At 54.1% G+C, this 14,871-nt stretch overlaps 1 protein-coding gene across 1 annotated transcript in view; it reads right to left on the bottom strand.

Moving 5' to 3' along the window:
• Window positions 1–3,794: 3,794 nt before the first annotated feature.
• PKD1L3 (polycystin 1 like 3, transient receptor potential channel interacting) overlaps window positions 3,795–14,871 on the bottom strand; it is a 40,475-nt gene continuing 29,398 nt past the window's right edge. Inside the window, exons 37-47 of the mRNA XM_078866633.1 lie at window positions 12,081–12,230; window positions 11,500–11,688; window positions 10,279–10,478; window positions 8,863–9,011; window positions 8,464–8,597; window positions 7,950–8,077; window positions 7,092–7,252; window positions 6,329–6,539; window positions 5,405–5,506; window positions 4,434–4,565; window positions 3,795–3,895 (exon numbers count right to left, since the gene is read on the bottom strand). Coding sequence (XP_078722759.1) covers window positions 3,806–3,895; window positions 4,434–4,565; window positions 5,405–5,506; window positions 6,329–6,539; window positions 7,092–7,252; window positions 7,950–8,077; window positions 8,464–8,597; window positions 8,863–9,011; window positions 10,279–10,478; window positions 11,500–11,688; window positions 12,081–12,230 — 1,646 coding nt within the window. The 3' untranslated portion in view covers window positions 3,795–3,805. The remainder of the gene's footprint in view (window positions 3,896–4,433; window positions 4,566–5,404; window positions 5,507–6,328; window positions 6,540–7,091; window positions 7,253–7,949; window positions 8,078–8,463; window positions 8,598–8,862; window positions 9,012–10,278; window positions 10,479–11,499; window positions 11,689–12,080; window positions 12,231–14,871) is intronic.

Below are 14,871 nucleotides of genomic sequence, written 5' to 3' on the forward strand. Positions count from 1 at the left end.
AACCTCTCACGATCCTGGGATGTGATAATCCACCAACATTGATCCATCTCCTCGGGAGTCGGCCCCTTGAATGATTGCATCCTCTGGCTGCCGCTCCGTCACTCGTCTCGGCCGTCGGGGCCCAGCGTCCCTCCTGGCCCTGCCGCCCACTTCTCTTCTTGGGATGACGTCTCTCTACCCTGTGTGGCTTCTATAATCCACTGCTTTCTGAGTGTAATTCCATGGTATTTATATAAGGTTCGGGTATTGCCTGAGTGTTGTTTCCGTTGGACGTGTTGTGATATTTTTCAATATATTTAATATATATATTTACTGCTATCGGCACACGACCATGAGCACGGCAGGAGATGCCGGCTGCTGTGGACATTCCGTGACTGGATTTGGGAAGTACGGAAACATCTAAATTCGTTCAGCAACCGACGCTAACCAGCGAGAAGCGTGGCCGAGTGACCCCCACGACACTCGTCCGGGCACTTTGCTATTCATTCTGTCGACTTGTTCAGTCGGGGTTAGATAAACGTCTTCAAAGTGAAAGACGGGGCAGGCACACACCACAGGTGAATATACACCGCAGGTTGTCATTGCGCCACGTTGAGCCACGAGGTGGCAGCAGACGCCGCTACCACAGGGCCCGCGTCTGTCCCCGTGAGACGTCGGGTCCGGCCACCAGGAGAGGGCTTTGTCGCCTGGCTTCGTGGCCGCGTGTTGCGGCAATGCCGTACAAATATTATCTCGGTAAAGTCACGTAGATAGGGTCAAAGGACACAACAAAAAATAACAAAAAAACTACGTTTCGATCGCAACACAAGCGGTCGTCGTGTTTCGATCGAAACGTAGTTTTTTATTTTTGTTATTTTCTTTGAACCTATCTACGTGAACGAAAAAAGAACGAAAACTTCAAATCCAGATTACGATCTACGTGACTTTACCAAAAGACCAAAGAATATGAATTCCTACAGCCACGAAAGCGCTAAGTCAAGATTTATGCCGCACAAAGTGTAATGATGTGTAGTATTTCAGAAACACGTGGGTGATGTTTCCACGGTTAACGCAGAGTCCTGAGTTGTCCTGAGTGAGTCGTGAGGCGCAGTATTCGCTGGAAGGTGTAGAGATTAATCGGCTTGTGAGTAAATCGCGCACAACACATGTTCACATTGCCGCATGCTTGTAGCCGTCCGATCATTGAGGACGTTATACGGACATCTGGATGGCGAATCGTGAACGTTCAAGTGACGTTCAAGTGACGTTATTGGAGACGAAGGTTTTAATGTTGAGGACTTGAGGTGACATAGAAAAACAGTGAACTGCACACACACAAGAAAGGGAGAGCGACTCAGTGTCCTTTAATACAACACCAATGGCTACAATCCAGGAACGCAACCCTGTTTTTACCATACCGCCTATTATTTGGCGAACGCGGCATTGCCTAACACGGCATTTTCCAGGGATGCAGTACCTATGTCTACGTGTGTAGTATACGTGACCAGCTAAGATAGTTTAAATCAGGTGACCACGTGTCTGGGAGACTTCACCTGGGACGGAGAGCCAAGTCCACTCAGCCACTCGCTCCAACCCACACGGGGAGGGGGCAGCCTCCCGGCTCTGACGTTGGCCCCGCCCACGACTCGGGTAGCCCCGCCCACAGAGCTCCAGCCGCTCCACTCAGTTCCTGAATAAGCTCCCCAATACGTGGAACGAAACGTTGGACACCATGCCAAACAATGCGGTACACTCGGAACACACATGGTAGAGCTATGCACGTGTTTGTCCAGGGCGGCGGCATAATTCTGAGACTCGGGATCGCGGCAACGTGAAGTTATTGCAGTCGGAATTGCTTTGCCACCAATATGCCACGTTGTGAGCACGGATAGACCACAGGGGGCCGATGTCGTTCCTGGCCCATGCCACCGATGAGGCAGCTCTTGGTATCCCATGCTCACTCTTTTGTAGGATTCCCCACTGATACGCCACAATGTGAAGCTGAGAGGACTATGGGAGGCTGCTTGTGAATGTTGATGAGCGCCAATAAGGTTCGATTCTGAGACTTCTCGAAAAATATTCTCCACAGCGAGGGGTCCTCCAGCAGCACCCACATCCAGGGTCAAGCCCTGATTGCCCGTTCAGTTGCCAAAAATTATGGCCCAGATTTCCTGGGACCCACAGGGCTTTGTTAACAGTCTCCGGCCAAGAAACAGAAGCCAAAGGAGCAGATGGAGAAACTCTGTGATTTCATGACTCGGGAGTTTCACAGGCTCCTAACTTGGGAGACTTTGGTCACTGAGAAACCGAGAGACTCACCAGTACAAACTCGTGATTATGGAACCCAGCTTAGAAACCCAACCCCATGACCCCAGCTTAGGGGACTTCAGCACTTCGAGCACGAGGGAGGCAGGAAATACACGAGGGAGACGGACGCTGGGTCACGGTGCACGTGGTGATTTATTATTCGTGATCACGCGGTGGCGTGGGCTCATCGGTCGGAGCACCTTGTCACGGTGCGGGTAGCGGAAAGTCACGCTTCCGGATGTTACCCGGGGCGAGCGCCGTTCATTCTTCAGAGAACAGCACAGACGAATGACTACCCCCGACTGCCCACAACTACGGTCAACTACCCCTAACTACAGCTGACTACCGGTGAAGCTCGCGGGTACACACACCTTCGTGCGATTATTTTCCAACATATATGTGGTGTGTGGCGGGTGTGGTGGAGTGAGGGGAGAGTGGTGGAGTGAGGGTAGTAAAGCCATCATACGTCCTGGTTTGGCTGGGACAGTCTCGGTTCAAAAAACCTGTCCCGGTGTCTCACTCCCCACGTGCTTGCTGGTTTAAAACGTCTTGGTCCCCACGCGGGCAAGGGGCGGAGCAACCCGTGTCAGGGGTGGGGCCTGTGAGCAATGGGCTGGGCCTTTAGTGGGCGGAGCCTGTGAGCAATGGGCTGGGCCTTTAGTGGGCGGAGCCTGTGAGCAATGGGCTGGGCCTTTAGTGGGCGGAGCCTGTGAGCAATGGGCTGGGCCTTTAGTGGGCGGAGCCTGTGAGCAATGGGCTGGGCCTTTAGTGGGCGGAGCCTGTGAGCAATGGGCTGGGCCTTTAGTGGGCGGAGCCTGTGAGCAATGGGCTGGGCCTTTAGTGGGCGGAGCCTGTGAGCAATGGGCTGGGCCTTTAGTGGGCGGAGCCTGTGAGCAATGGGCTGGGCCTTTAGTGGGCGGAGCCTGCGGGTGGTGTTGCTTGTGGGCGTGGCCATGTAACGTGGGGTGTGGCTGACCAAGAGAGGGAGGGGCTCCCGGTTCACTGTGTCCCAGTTCAGCCAGAAATGTGGTAGCTTGAGTGAGTGGTGAATATGGGATGTGAGTAATGAGTGAATAGGGGATGTGAGTGGTGAGTGAATAGGTGATGTGAGTGATGAGTGAGTGGTGAATATGGGATGTGAGTGGTGAATGAGTGGTGAATAGGGGATGTGAGTGGTGAGTGAATGAGATGTGAGTGGTGAGTGATGAGTGAATAGGGGATGTGAGTGGTGAGTGAATAGGTGATGTGAGTGATGAGTGAGTGGTGAATAGGGGATGAGTGATGAGTGAGTGGTGAATAGGGGATGTGAGTGGTGGATAGGGGATGTGAATGGTGAGTGAATATGGGATGTGAGTGATGGGTAAGGGGTGAATATGGGATGTGAGTGATGAATATGGGATGTGAGTGATGAATATGGGATGTGAGTGATGAGTGAATATGGGATGTGAGTGGTGAGTGAGTGGGGGATTATTGGGAGTGGGGGTGCACGTGGGAGAGTAGGTCAGCACAGGGGAGCGAATCAGGCGGCAGCACTCGCTGGTTTCCGGATGCCGCAGAAGCTGTAGATCTTTGCGAGCAGCAGAGACACGATCTCCTCCTCCTCCGAGGCCTGGGCAGACACGCGGGACACGTGTGCTCACAAAAAACACTACCCAGACAAGCATGGTAACACACAACATGCTCACACATGTGTTCTCACAAATACAAGATCACCCAAATAGCCTGAACATATTGTTGGGGCAAGTTATTAGCGAGAAACTATTTGGGTGAAAATAGTGCACGAAAGGTTGGTGTGATCAGAACCACACCAGCCCACCATTCTCGTCTCAGTGATGCTTACCGCAGCAGCTACTAATGTAAGGCTGAGTCGATCTAGGAGAGGCCCAAATCCAGTTCGGATATCACCCACCACTGATGTTGGCCGTGGTTGGCAATCGAACTCGCGTCACCGGATTCATAGCAGTGTGCTAACCACTACACCACCGCTTTCCGAACACACGTGCTATCATGCTGGTACTGGTGGGAGACTGGGGAGGGAGGGTAACGGGAGATAAGAGCGATGAATTGGGGAGACGCAAGGGAGGAACTGGGGAGGTGAGGGGGAGGGAACGGGTTTGTCCCAAGGCTTGTGGGACACCAACGCTCACCTCGTGCAACTGCTGCTCCTCGGCGAAGGCGACAAGGATGACGGAGATGAAGAGGTTGAGGAGGGTGAAGCTCATGAAGATGATGCAGGAGCCAATGAGGAGGGGTCCGAGCACAGGGCTCACCTCCATCACCTGCGGAGACACCGCCACGTCAGTCCCAACTCTCCCTCGCAATGATCTCAACACCATCCATGATCTATCCACCGCTGGATGAAGACCTCTCGCAGTGCCGCAACTTAAAAATCTAACAAGCAGCTGCGTGCGAGCCGACTTCATGGCTCCATTTCCTTGGAAGACGTTATGTCGAATGCATTACATTATCTCCTTTGGCTGGCACTCTGCTGTTAGCGTTGCCCACTGGCCATCGTCCATTCTGGTCACAGCGCGTCCTGCGCACATCCCCAAACCGCGTGCTCCTCCTCTCGGTGTAAACTAAAATCATGGGCCACTCTGCGCTCATTTGTGCACTTTGCAGATTTTGCTCCACGTCCACGCGTCTGATTGGCATGTCGTGGCAGGCGACAACCTCAAACGTATCTCAATAACAGAGACTCGGCGATCGGCGTCCAGGCCCATTGGTCTTCTCGCCGTGTGCTTCAGTGACCGTGTCAAGCTGATCACCACGACCACCACTGAGCAAGAGTAGTGGCTGTGTCAGCTGAACAAGAAACCCTGACTGGTGAGCTCCAGAGGGTGGACAGGGTGACTCACCTCACAGGGTGACTCACAGGGTGACTCACCTCACAGGGTGACTCACCTCACAGGGTGACTCACCTCACAGGGTAACTCACAGGGTGACTCACCTCAGGGTGACTCACCTCACAGGGTGACTCACAGGGTGACTCACCTCAGGGTGACTAACCTCACAGGGTGACTCACAGGGTGACTCACCTCACAGGGTGACTCACCTCACGGGGTGACTCACCTCACAGGGTGACTCACAGGGTGGCTCACCTCACAGGGTGACTCACCTCCCGGTAGTTGAATGCCCCCAGCTGGAGGCTGACAAGCGTCTGGAGTGAATCCCACACGCTTTTGTAGTTCTCCAGGCACCGGCCGAACATCACGTGGCACTGCGCACAACACGTGGGTGGCAGCGGAGCACGAACCGTCACGCTCGTCTCCCACAGCCTGTGTATGTGTGAGTGTGCATGTGTATGTACATGTGTGTGAGTGTGCATGTGTATGTGTGAGTGTACATGTGTATGTGTATGTGTGAGTGTACATGTGTATGTGCATGTTTGTGTGAATGTGCATGTACATGTGTGAATGTACATGTGTATGTGTGCATGTGCATGTGTATGTGAATGTATATGTGTGAGTGTACATGTGTATGTGTGAATGTGCATGTGTATGTGAATGTGTATGTGTGAATGTGCATGTGTATGTGAATGTGTATGTGTGAATGTGCATGTGTATGTGTATGTGTGAGTGTATGTGTGAGAATTTGTGCATGCCTGTGGATCGCAGTGGTGAGCGAGTTGTGCTTCGAAACCAGTAAGTGGAGTGTGACTAGTAATAGGTTTTTACCCTTTTATCTGGCACCAAAACTGACACCTTTATACAAAGGGATCATGTTAGCAATAACCACAACACAAGCAGTCAAAATGCAAACAAACATGATCCCTTGTATAATGGTGTCAGTGTTGGTGCCAGATGAAAGGGTAAAAACCTATTTCTATATCTCGCTACTGGCAAAGGAGGCCTCATAATGGAGTGTGATTCTTGCTCACAACCAATGAGAGTGGCTGCAATCTGAAATGGTCTTGGGCCTGCCCTCGGTCGACAAAGGCGGCCAGGCACAGTGCTGACCACCCACCCCCTCGTGTGCTCTGCCGGCCTTAATAGATGACAGTGTTAAAGGCTATACGGGGGATCTTCGCCGTTGTGCTTACCGACAGCGCATACGCCCCCAGCACTACGAGCAGCACGGTGAGGAAGCTCGCCATGTCGCGCCCGGCGCGTGCCAGTGCGCCCGTCAGCAGGCACATCTTGGGATTAAGGCGCAGCAGCCGCCACAGCTTCACAGTGCCCAGCAGCACCAGCAGCGCCAGCACGTAGCCCAGTGCCGAGTCGGCCAGCGCCGTCTCATAGAAGCTCACGAACCTGGGAGAGAACGCCGAAGCAGCATCGGCATCAATGAACCCTGACCCCGAGCTACGCAGGCTCCAGTGTAGCTTGGATGTGCGTCGCTGCTTGCGTACGTGTGCGTTCATGTGTACATGTGCTTGTGTGCGTGCATATGTGGGTGTCGTCAGTACGGGAGTGTGTGCATCTACTTGGGTGTACATGTGGAAGTGCGCGTTTGCGTGTGTTTATCCATATATACTTACACACACGCTCATATGTATGTGCGTATGTAGAGGGAGTGAGTCTATCTATAGGACGACTATTGACTTCCCACAAAGTGGTACCCCTTTTATTGACTGTAGAAGGATGATGGGCTGCATCAATCCGCAATCAGAATTTGAACTCCAACATTTGTATTGTGAGCTGCTCACGCCTGTGTTGTGTGTTTACACGCTTGTGTGTGTACACGTGTGTGTGTGTGTACACGTGTGTGTGTACACGTGTGTGTGTGTACACGTGTGTGTGTGTGTGTACACGTGTGTGTGTGTGTGTGTACACGTGTGTGTGTGTGCGTCCACCCGTGCCCACCTGTTGGGGTTTTTCAGGTGCAGGGCGACGTCGCGCTGCCCCAGCAGCAGGCGCTTGGTGAAGAGCGCCAGGCCGGCCCAGCTCAGCACGATGATGGCCACCTCCAGCAGACTCCAGCGGCAGCGCAGGTAGCGCCAACCCAGCCTGCGCACCGTCTTGACCTGCGGCCAGGGAGGTACACGGGAGGTACACGGGAGGTACACGGGGAGGTACACGGGGAGGTACACGGGCCACCTTCTGATGGACGCCCCCACCTGGGCCGGCGCGTGTCCCCACGGTCCGCCGCACCTGAGTGTTGTCCACGTTACCTCCCGCAGCGGCTTTGTCCATATCTGAGCTATTGGTTGAGCAACACGATTTCCGGTTCAGAAGCGAATTTGCGCTGGTGGCTCGCTCCGTCGGTGCCGTTGCTTCTGCATTGGTTACTGGTGAATAGCTGTAAAAGTTGTCTCATCCATTGCTGTGTTTTACATTTTATGTATCGCTGATCTCTATCACAATAACTCTGCCAAGCACGCAGTGGCCTCCTCTCCCCAGTTTACTCCAACGGTCAACGTTCAAGATCGTGACAACCGATCTTAGTTTCACGAATGTGAAAGCGATGAAATGCGTCGTTACGAATATCCGAGCCGATCGATGCGTGACGGTGGAATCCGTCTCCAGGGGAGCAACCAGCTGCGCGATCACTCGCTCCGGTGAGAGACGTTCACAGAGAAGCTGCTGCTGCTGCTGCTATTGCTGCCGATGTCGCCCAGTAGCTGCGGAGTGAACCGGGCCTAGCGAGTCACCACACAGCCACCCGGCTCTTCGCGCTCGAGGGACCGTTTGCTTTTATGTCGATGGGCATCTGCCACGCACCTGCACCACCATGTAGTAGATGATGAAGAGGTAATAGATGATCTCAGCCATCATCACGAAGATGTGCAGAGACCCCGTGTACTGATACAGGCGCAGGCTGTGCAGCTCCACCCAGGGCAGGAAACCTCCTGTGACAACATAGCACGTGGCGTGGAGTACACGTGGCGTGGAATACACGTGGCATGGAGTGCACGTGCTGTGGAGTGCACGTGATACACAGTGTGCACAGTACACGCGACACAGAGTAAAAACTGTACGGAACACACGTGGCACGGAGTGCACATGGGATACACATAGCTGGATGATGCAACACAGTCATCATGAGCCATCGGAGGCCTTCAGCCAGCAGTGGATTGACCACGGCCGATGACTATGAAATGACGATTACTGCATTGCATGATGATGCAGACACGTGTATGAACACTCATCGGTCCCATGCTCGACTGGCCTCAGGCTAGAGGCTTCGTCCAGCAGCGAAGCGAGAATGACGGCTGTTCTGGCGCTCTCTACTCACCCAGGCCGTTGGTTTCCATGACGACGGCGGCGGTGGTGAAGAGGTTGACATTGGCGTTGTAGACGGTGAGCTCCAGCAGCACGGCCCTGGTGCGCGTGTCCAGCCAGCTGCTGTCGAACAGCAGCTGCAGCAGCCTGAGTGCAGCACGCGGAGAGATTCAGCACGCGCAGACACACACACAGCACGTGTCAGAACTCATGCACGGCACACCTGATGCGTCACATGCAGTGCCCAGTGTGGTGCCGAGTTCTGTGCTGAAGGTTGGGATTAGTGTGCGGTGCTGAATGTGGTGCTGAGGGTTGGGATTAGTGCGATGCTATGTGTGGTGTTTGGTGCAGTGCCGAGTGGTGTTGAGGGTTGGGGTGAGTGTGGTGCTGAGTGCGGTGCTAGAGGCAGCACCGTTGAGCGTGGCCACGATCCGTGCCCAGCTCAGCCACGTAACCTCCGCCGCGGTAGAACGCCAGGCGGCCCCACAACGGGAATGACCTCGACTTGGCCTGGCTGCGGTAGCGCCACACACCGGCCAAGAGCTCACCGGCGTCATCACCCTGAGGGTACCACACCACGTCACACACACCACACACACAACACCGCACATCAGACACACACCACACACACAACACCACACATCAGACACACACCACATACACAACACCACACATCAGACACACACCACACACACAACACCACACATCAGACACACACCACACACACAACACCACACCACGTCACACACACCACACACACAACATCACACATCAGACACACACCACACACACAGCACCACACCACGTCACACACACCACACACACAACACCGCACATCAGACACACGCCACATACACAACACCACACATCAGACACACACCACACACACAACACCACACATCAGACACACACGACACACACAACACCACACCACGTCACACACACCACATACACAACACCACACATCAGACACACACCACACACACAACACCACAACACGTCACACACACCACACACACACCACACACACAACACCACACATCAGACACACACCACACACATAACACCACACCACGTCACACACACCACACACACACCACACACACAACATCACACATCAGACACACACCACACACACAACACCACACATCAGACACACACCACACACACAGCACCACACCACGTCACACACACCACACACACAACACCGCACATCAGACACACGCCACATACACAACACCACACATCAGACACACACCACACACACAACACCACACATCATACACATACCACACATCATATACACCACACTATACACACCAAAGACAAAGATCCCCCGTATAGCCTGAACAGACTCTTGGGGCAAATTCTGTTAGTGAGCACCTATAAAGGCTGGCACGGTACACGAGGGAGGGAGGGGGTGGGTGGCCAGCACCACGCCTGGCCGCCTTTGTCTCCCCAGTGACGATGTTTTTACACATTTCACCAGGTACTCATTTGAGTCTGAGTAAACCTAGGGGAGGCCCAATACCCGTGATAATCGTCAGTGGTGTTGGCCGTTAGCAGGAATTTAACTCGGGTCGCTGGTTCATAGGGGAGTGCACTAACAGCGACACTACCACTCCACAAATCACACACCATTACGTACCAGACACACACACACGGACCACTGCTGTGGTGGATGTTAATCGAGCTGTCTGTGACCACAGAGAGTGCGTGTCTATTATCCCACTGGAAGAAGAGGGGGGGGGGGGAAAGGGGAAGATGGGGAGGAGGTGGGGCATGAGGATTTGGAGCAGGAGGGTAGAGTCGGGTGAGCGGGTGCCACCGTGGCATTGAGCTGCGGCTGCTTGGCCCACTGCGCCCCGTGGTAGTGCTGCGTGTCCTCGTCCTCCCAGGAGTAGAGCGCGCGGCACGGGGGACTGACGCTGGAGAGCGGCGGCGCCACGCGGCAGCGCCCGGGCGCCACACGCAGCTGGCGCAGCCTCACGGCCCCCACGAGGCGCGCCGTGCCCCCCACCAGGAAGCCTGTGCCCCACGCCGCGGGGACGACACCACCTACGGTTAGCGCGGTGCCGTGGTTATTGGCGAGTGCCGATTTAGGCTCCGAGTGTGGTCATGAATTAAAACGGACTCAAGATGAGTGTCAGATAAAAAAAAATCTGATTTCGGATTCAGTAGAACTGTTGTTGAACGCAGCCAGCATCACGAACCATTGTTGGTGTTAAGGTTGGGCCACGTAATGGTCTGGCCAAGTTTTTGTTGTGAAACTCTCGGCCACAATTACGAAGTGTACACACATTTAATGTGCCAATTATTATCCTTTAAGATCACACCTGCAGTGGAAGAGCAATCCTCACAAGTTGAGCAATTAGATGCAGGTTTCACTTGAAGCTGCGTTGAGCATCTTCAGGTCAGCAAACAGGAAGTCAAAACAATATCAATGTCACTATTGGCCGAGTGCGATGAGCATTTGGCACTGCGCAACTGCGGGCACATTTCGTCGTGCACGGATCCTGAATGAGCTCAAATATAGCTGTCCCAGGACCGTGGTAAAGTGCCTGAAATACTTAGAATTGTCTGCAGTGCGACAGTAAGTACCAGGGGAGAAGGCGCCTGCTGACGGATTACATGGGCACTGACATTTGCCAAAGAAGAACGTGCACGAGTCGCGGGCGCCAACTGACCGCACGACGTCCATGTGGTGTGCGTAGCGCTACATGGACAACATGGCAGGTGAGTGTCGTATGTATGATCAGTCAAACACAACTGTGCCGTGTGGAGCCACGTGTGCATGATGGGGGAAGGTCGATTGCCGAGACGGGCATCAGACCGGTCTTCATAAAACCGGCGACCTCGGTGAACACCTAAGGCCAGATGGTGGGATGAGACTATCGGGGCAGATCTTGCAGGTCGCCGCATGTCCGCTGCCCAACAGCAGCAGGATCTGGTGGAGGGGAGAACACGTCCGTAGCGAGGTGGTGCGGTGGTGGCATCAACGGCTTTGGCCACAGTGACGTCGCATGAGCACCAGGGTGCCCGCGCTCACCTGGGTGCTCCGCGAACAGCGAGGGCAGCAGCGTCGCGTTGGCCCAGGAGAACACGTCCCGGAGGCTGACGGGGCCCTTGCCCAGCTCCCCAACGAGGCTGGCGCTAAGCGCGCGGTTCAGGTGGTAGGCGTGGGGGTCACGCTGGCCGTACGCCACGAGCAGCAGCATCCAGAGAAAGCACATGTACACTGCAGGCACGGCGATCACAACGCAGATTGGTGTGACAATTGGCACGGAGATCGACATAGCAATTTTCAGAGGTTGGCAGAGTAATTGGTGCATGGCACAAGAATCAACAAAGCAATTAACACAGTAATTGGCACAGCGATTGCAAAGCATAAAGATGGCAATTGGGAAAGAAACTAGCATGGAGATTGGCATAGCGACTGGCGCAGGAGTAATGCAAACAGATCCCAGCCGACACGTGGCTTGCTCAGCATTCCCAGCCCCACCGAACGGCAGGGCGTTAACGTAAGGACGCACACAAAATAACTCTGCTAGGGTCTCTCCCGGTAGAGAGAGGAGTGCGAGGAAGTGCCTGTGAGAGGGAGGGTGCGAGTAGGCGAGTGGGAGAGCTAACCCAGGATTTCCCGGAGTAGGCCATACATGCGCTGCTCCTTTTCGTGTTGCCTCTTGAGCTGCTCCATGCGTGTGCTCGATGGAGGAGTGTAAACCACGCGGCTCCGCTCTGTCTTCTGGGCACCCGGCTCCAACGCTCGGCTCCGCTGGTCTGTAGTGACATGGACACACACACACATCCCCTGTAGCCTTGACGGACTATCAAGGCCGACACAGCACACACGGCGGGGGCCGGCACCACGCCCGGCTGGCTCGACCGAGGGGAGGGGCGGGACCAGTTAAGATGTCACCGATGTAGGTCATAAGCAGGAATCGAACTCATGTAGCCGGGTTCGTCGTGGGGTGCACTTACCATTGCACTGCCACTCCCCCACACAACACCCGCCATTCACCACTAAGTGGCGGTGACGTCAACACAGTGCTGGTGCCAGTCCAGGTGCACTTTAAGGGCACGTGAAGTGTTGAAGCCTCCCTGACAGGTCACGGGATAGACCCAGGTGCCATGGGTTGACTGACTGACTGGAAGATGCACCAGCTGTGCCCCCTACTGTGCCAACTTGCTACATTTTATCCCCCCGGCACTCTGCTCGCTGTTGTGAGTGTCAAGCCTCTGCCCTCCGTTGATGTTAGAGGGCGATTGCCTCCAACTGTCCGGTAGCGTCCTTCACGAACCTCCTCCACAGAGGTCGATCTTGATATGACTGGTACCAGTCTTCGGCAATTCCACTCAGCTCTATAACCTCCCGTAGCGCATCTGTCCATCTCTTCCCCAGCCCGTGTCATGCCTATTATTGGTTCTTTCGGTAAAGTCACGTAAATAGAATAAAAAAAATGAAAATAAAACAATTATAAGATGAATTTAAAATAATAAAATAAAATAATAAATTGAAAGTAATAAAAGCAAAAAACCCACGACGTTTTGATCACAACACAAGCGATCTTCATCCGTCTGATGAAGATCGCTTTTTATTTTATCTTTTTCCTTTTTTTCCCCTTTTTTTCTATTTACGTGACTTGACCAAAAGAACCAAGAACATGAATTCCTGCAGTCACGATAGTTGTTCGTGTCATGCCTGTTTAGCCCCCTCTATCTGGCCAAACAGAAGTTGCTTGGGTATGCGGCGGCAGGGCATGCGGGCTACATGACCCAGCCAAAGCAGCCTGCCTGAATGTTTCTAACCAGCGCAGATGTCCCATTAGAGGGGTCCACGTTTCGCAAGCGTAGAGAAGGGAGGGAATGACTGTGGCCGAGAAGACCCGAAGCTTCGTGTGGAGCGACAGACCAGGTAGCTTCCACATAGCGTCACGCAACCGATGAAAAGATATTGCCGCCCGACTTATTCGGAGTGAGACCTCTGGTGTCAAACTGGGCTTGGTCATGAGCGCACTGCCCAGGTATGGGGGGAAACTCTCCACTCTCTCCACAACTTCCCCATCGCCAATGCGAACTTGAGGGAGCGGAGTGTTTGGTGGCACAAACCACCCAGGGGGAGGGCGCTTCGCAGTGAGCGCCTGCGCCGCTATTCAAGCCCCCCCCCCCCGTGCACCAGGCGACTAAACACTGCGCAGCAAGCCACACGAGGCTGCACATTAACACAATGCACGCATAATCATGCACAAAGACAAACACACACCCACACAGATACACACACACAAGGCTGCACATTAACACAATGCACGCATAATCATGCACAAAGACAAACACACACGCACACAGATACACACACACACGAGGACAAAGAACACAAGTAATACAAACACTGTACACAGACGCACGTTGAATCGCACGCGCGCGAAAACGAACAAAACGCGCAACAAACCGCCAAGAAACTCGTTAAACAACAATTTACGCTCCGATAACAAACAACGATAACAACGATAACACACACTAACAACGATAACACACACTAACAACGATAACACACACTAACAACGATAACACACACTAACAACGGGCACTAACAACACACACTCACAACACAAACAACGCCCCTAGGCAGATGCACCCACAGGTAAAGACCCCCCCACAGGTAAAGACCCCCCCACAGGTAAAGACCCCCCCACAGGTAAAGACCCCCCCCATACAGCCGGGAACACCTCCACACGCGAGTACAAAGACTAATATCCTCCATACAGCCTCAACAGACTGGGGGCAAGTGCTGCGTATACAGTATACACAACTACACACACTCGTAAACTACAATTTCACACGCACACTCATACAACAACAACAACAACCGCCATTCGCCACTAAGTGGCAGTGACGTCACCACGACGACGCTTGTGCCAGGCCAAGTGCACCTTGAGGCCACGTGAAGTGTCGAACGCCCGCTGGCAGGAGGTCACGGGGCAGACCCAGCAGGTGCCACGGGTCGACTGACCGAGATGACCAAGGTGACCGGCTGATGCACCACCTGTGCCCCCGACTGTACCAACTTGCTGTGCTTTAGCCACCCGTCGCTCCGCTCGTTGTTGTGAGCGCCACTCCTCCGCCCTCCGTTGTTGTTGGAGGGCGACTGCCTCCAACTGCCCAGTAGCGTCCTTCACGAGCCTCGTCCACTGAGGCCGATCTTGACACCGCTGATACCAGTCATCGGCAAGTCCACTCAGCTCCACGTCCTCCTGTACCACATCACTCCATCTCTTCTCTAGCCCGTGCCGCGCCCGTTTAGCCCCCTCGATCCGGCCGAACAAAAGCTGTTTAGGCATACGGTGGCTGGGCATGCGGGCTATATAACCCAGCCAACGCAGCCTTGCCTGCCGGAGGAGCTCACCGATGGGAATTTGACCAG

This window comes from Lampetra fluviatilis, chromosome 22, assembly GCF_964198595.1.
Source record: "Lampetra fluviatilis chromosome 22, kcLamFluv1.1, whole genome shotgun sequence".
Classification (NCBI taxonomy): Eukaryota; Metazoa; Chordata; class Hyperoartia; order Petromyzontiformes; family Petromyzontidae; genus Lampetra; species Lampetra fluviatilis.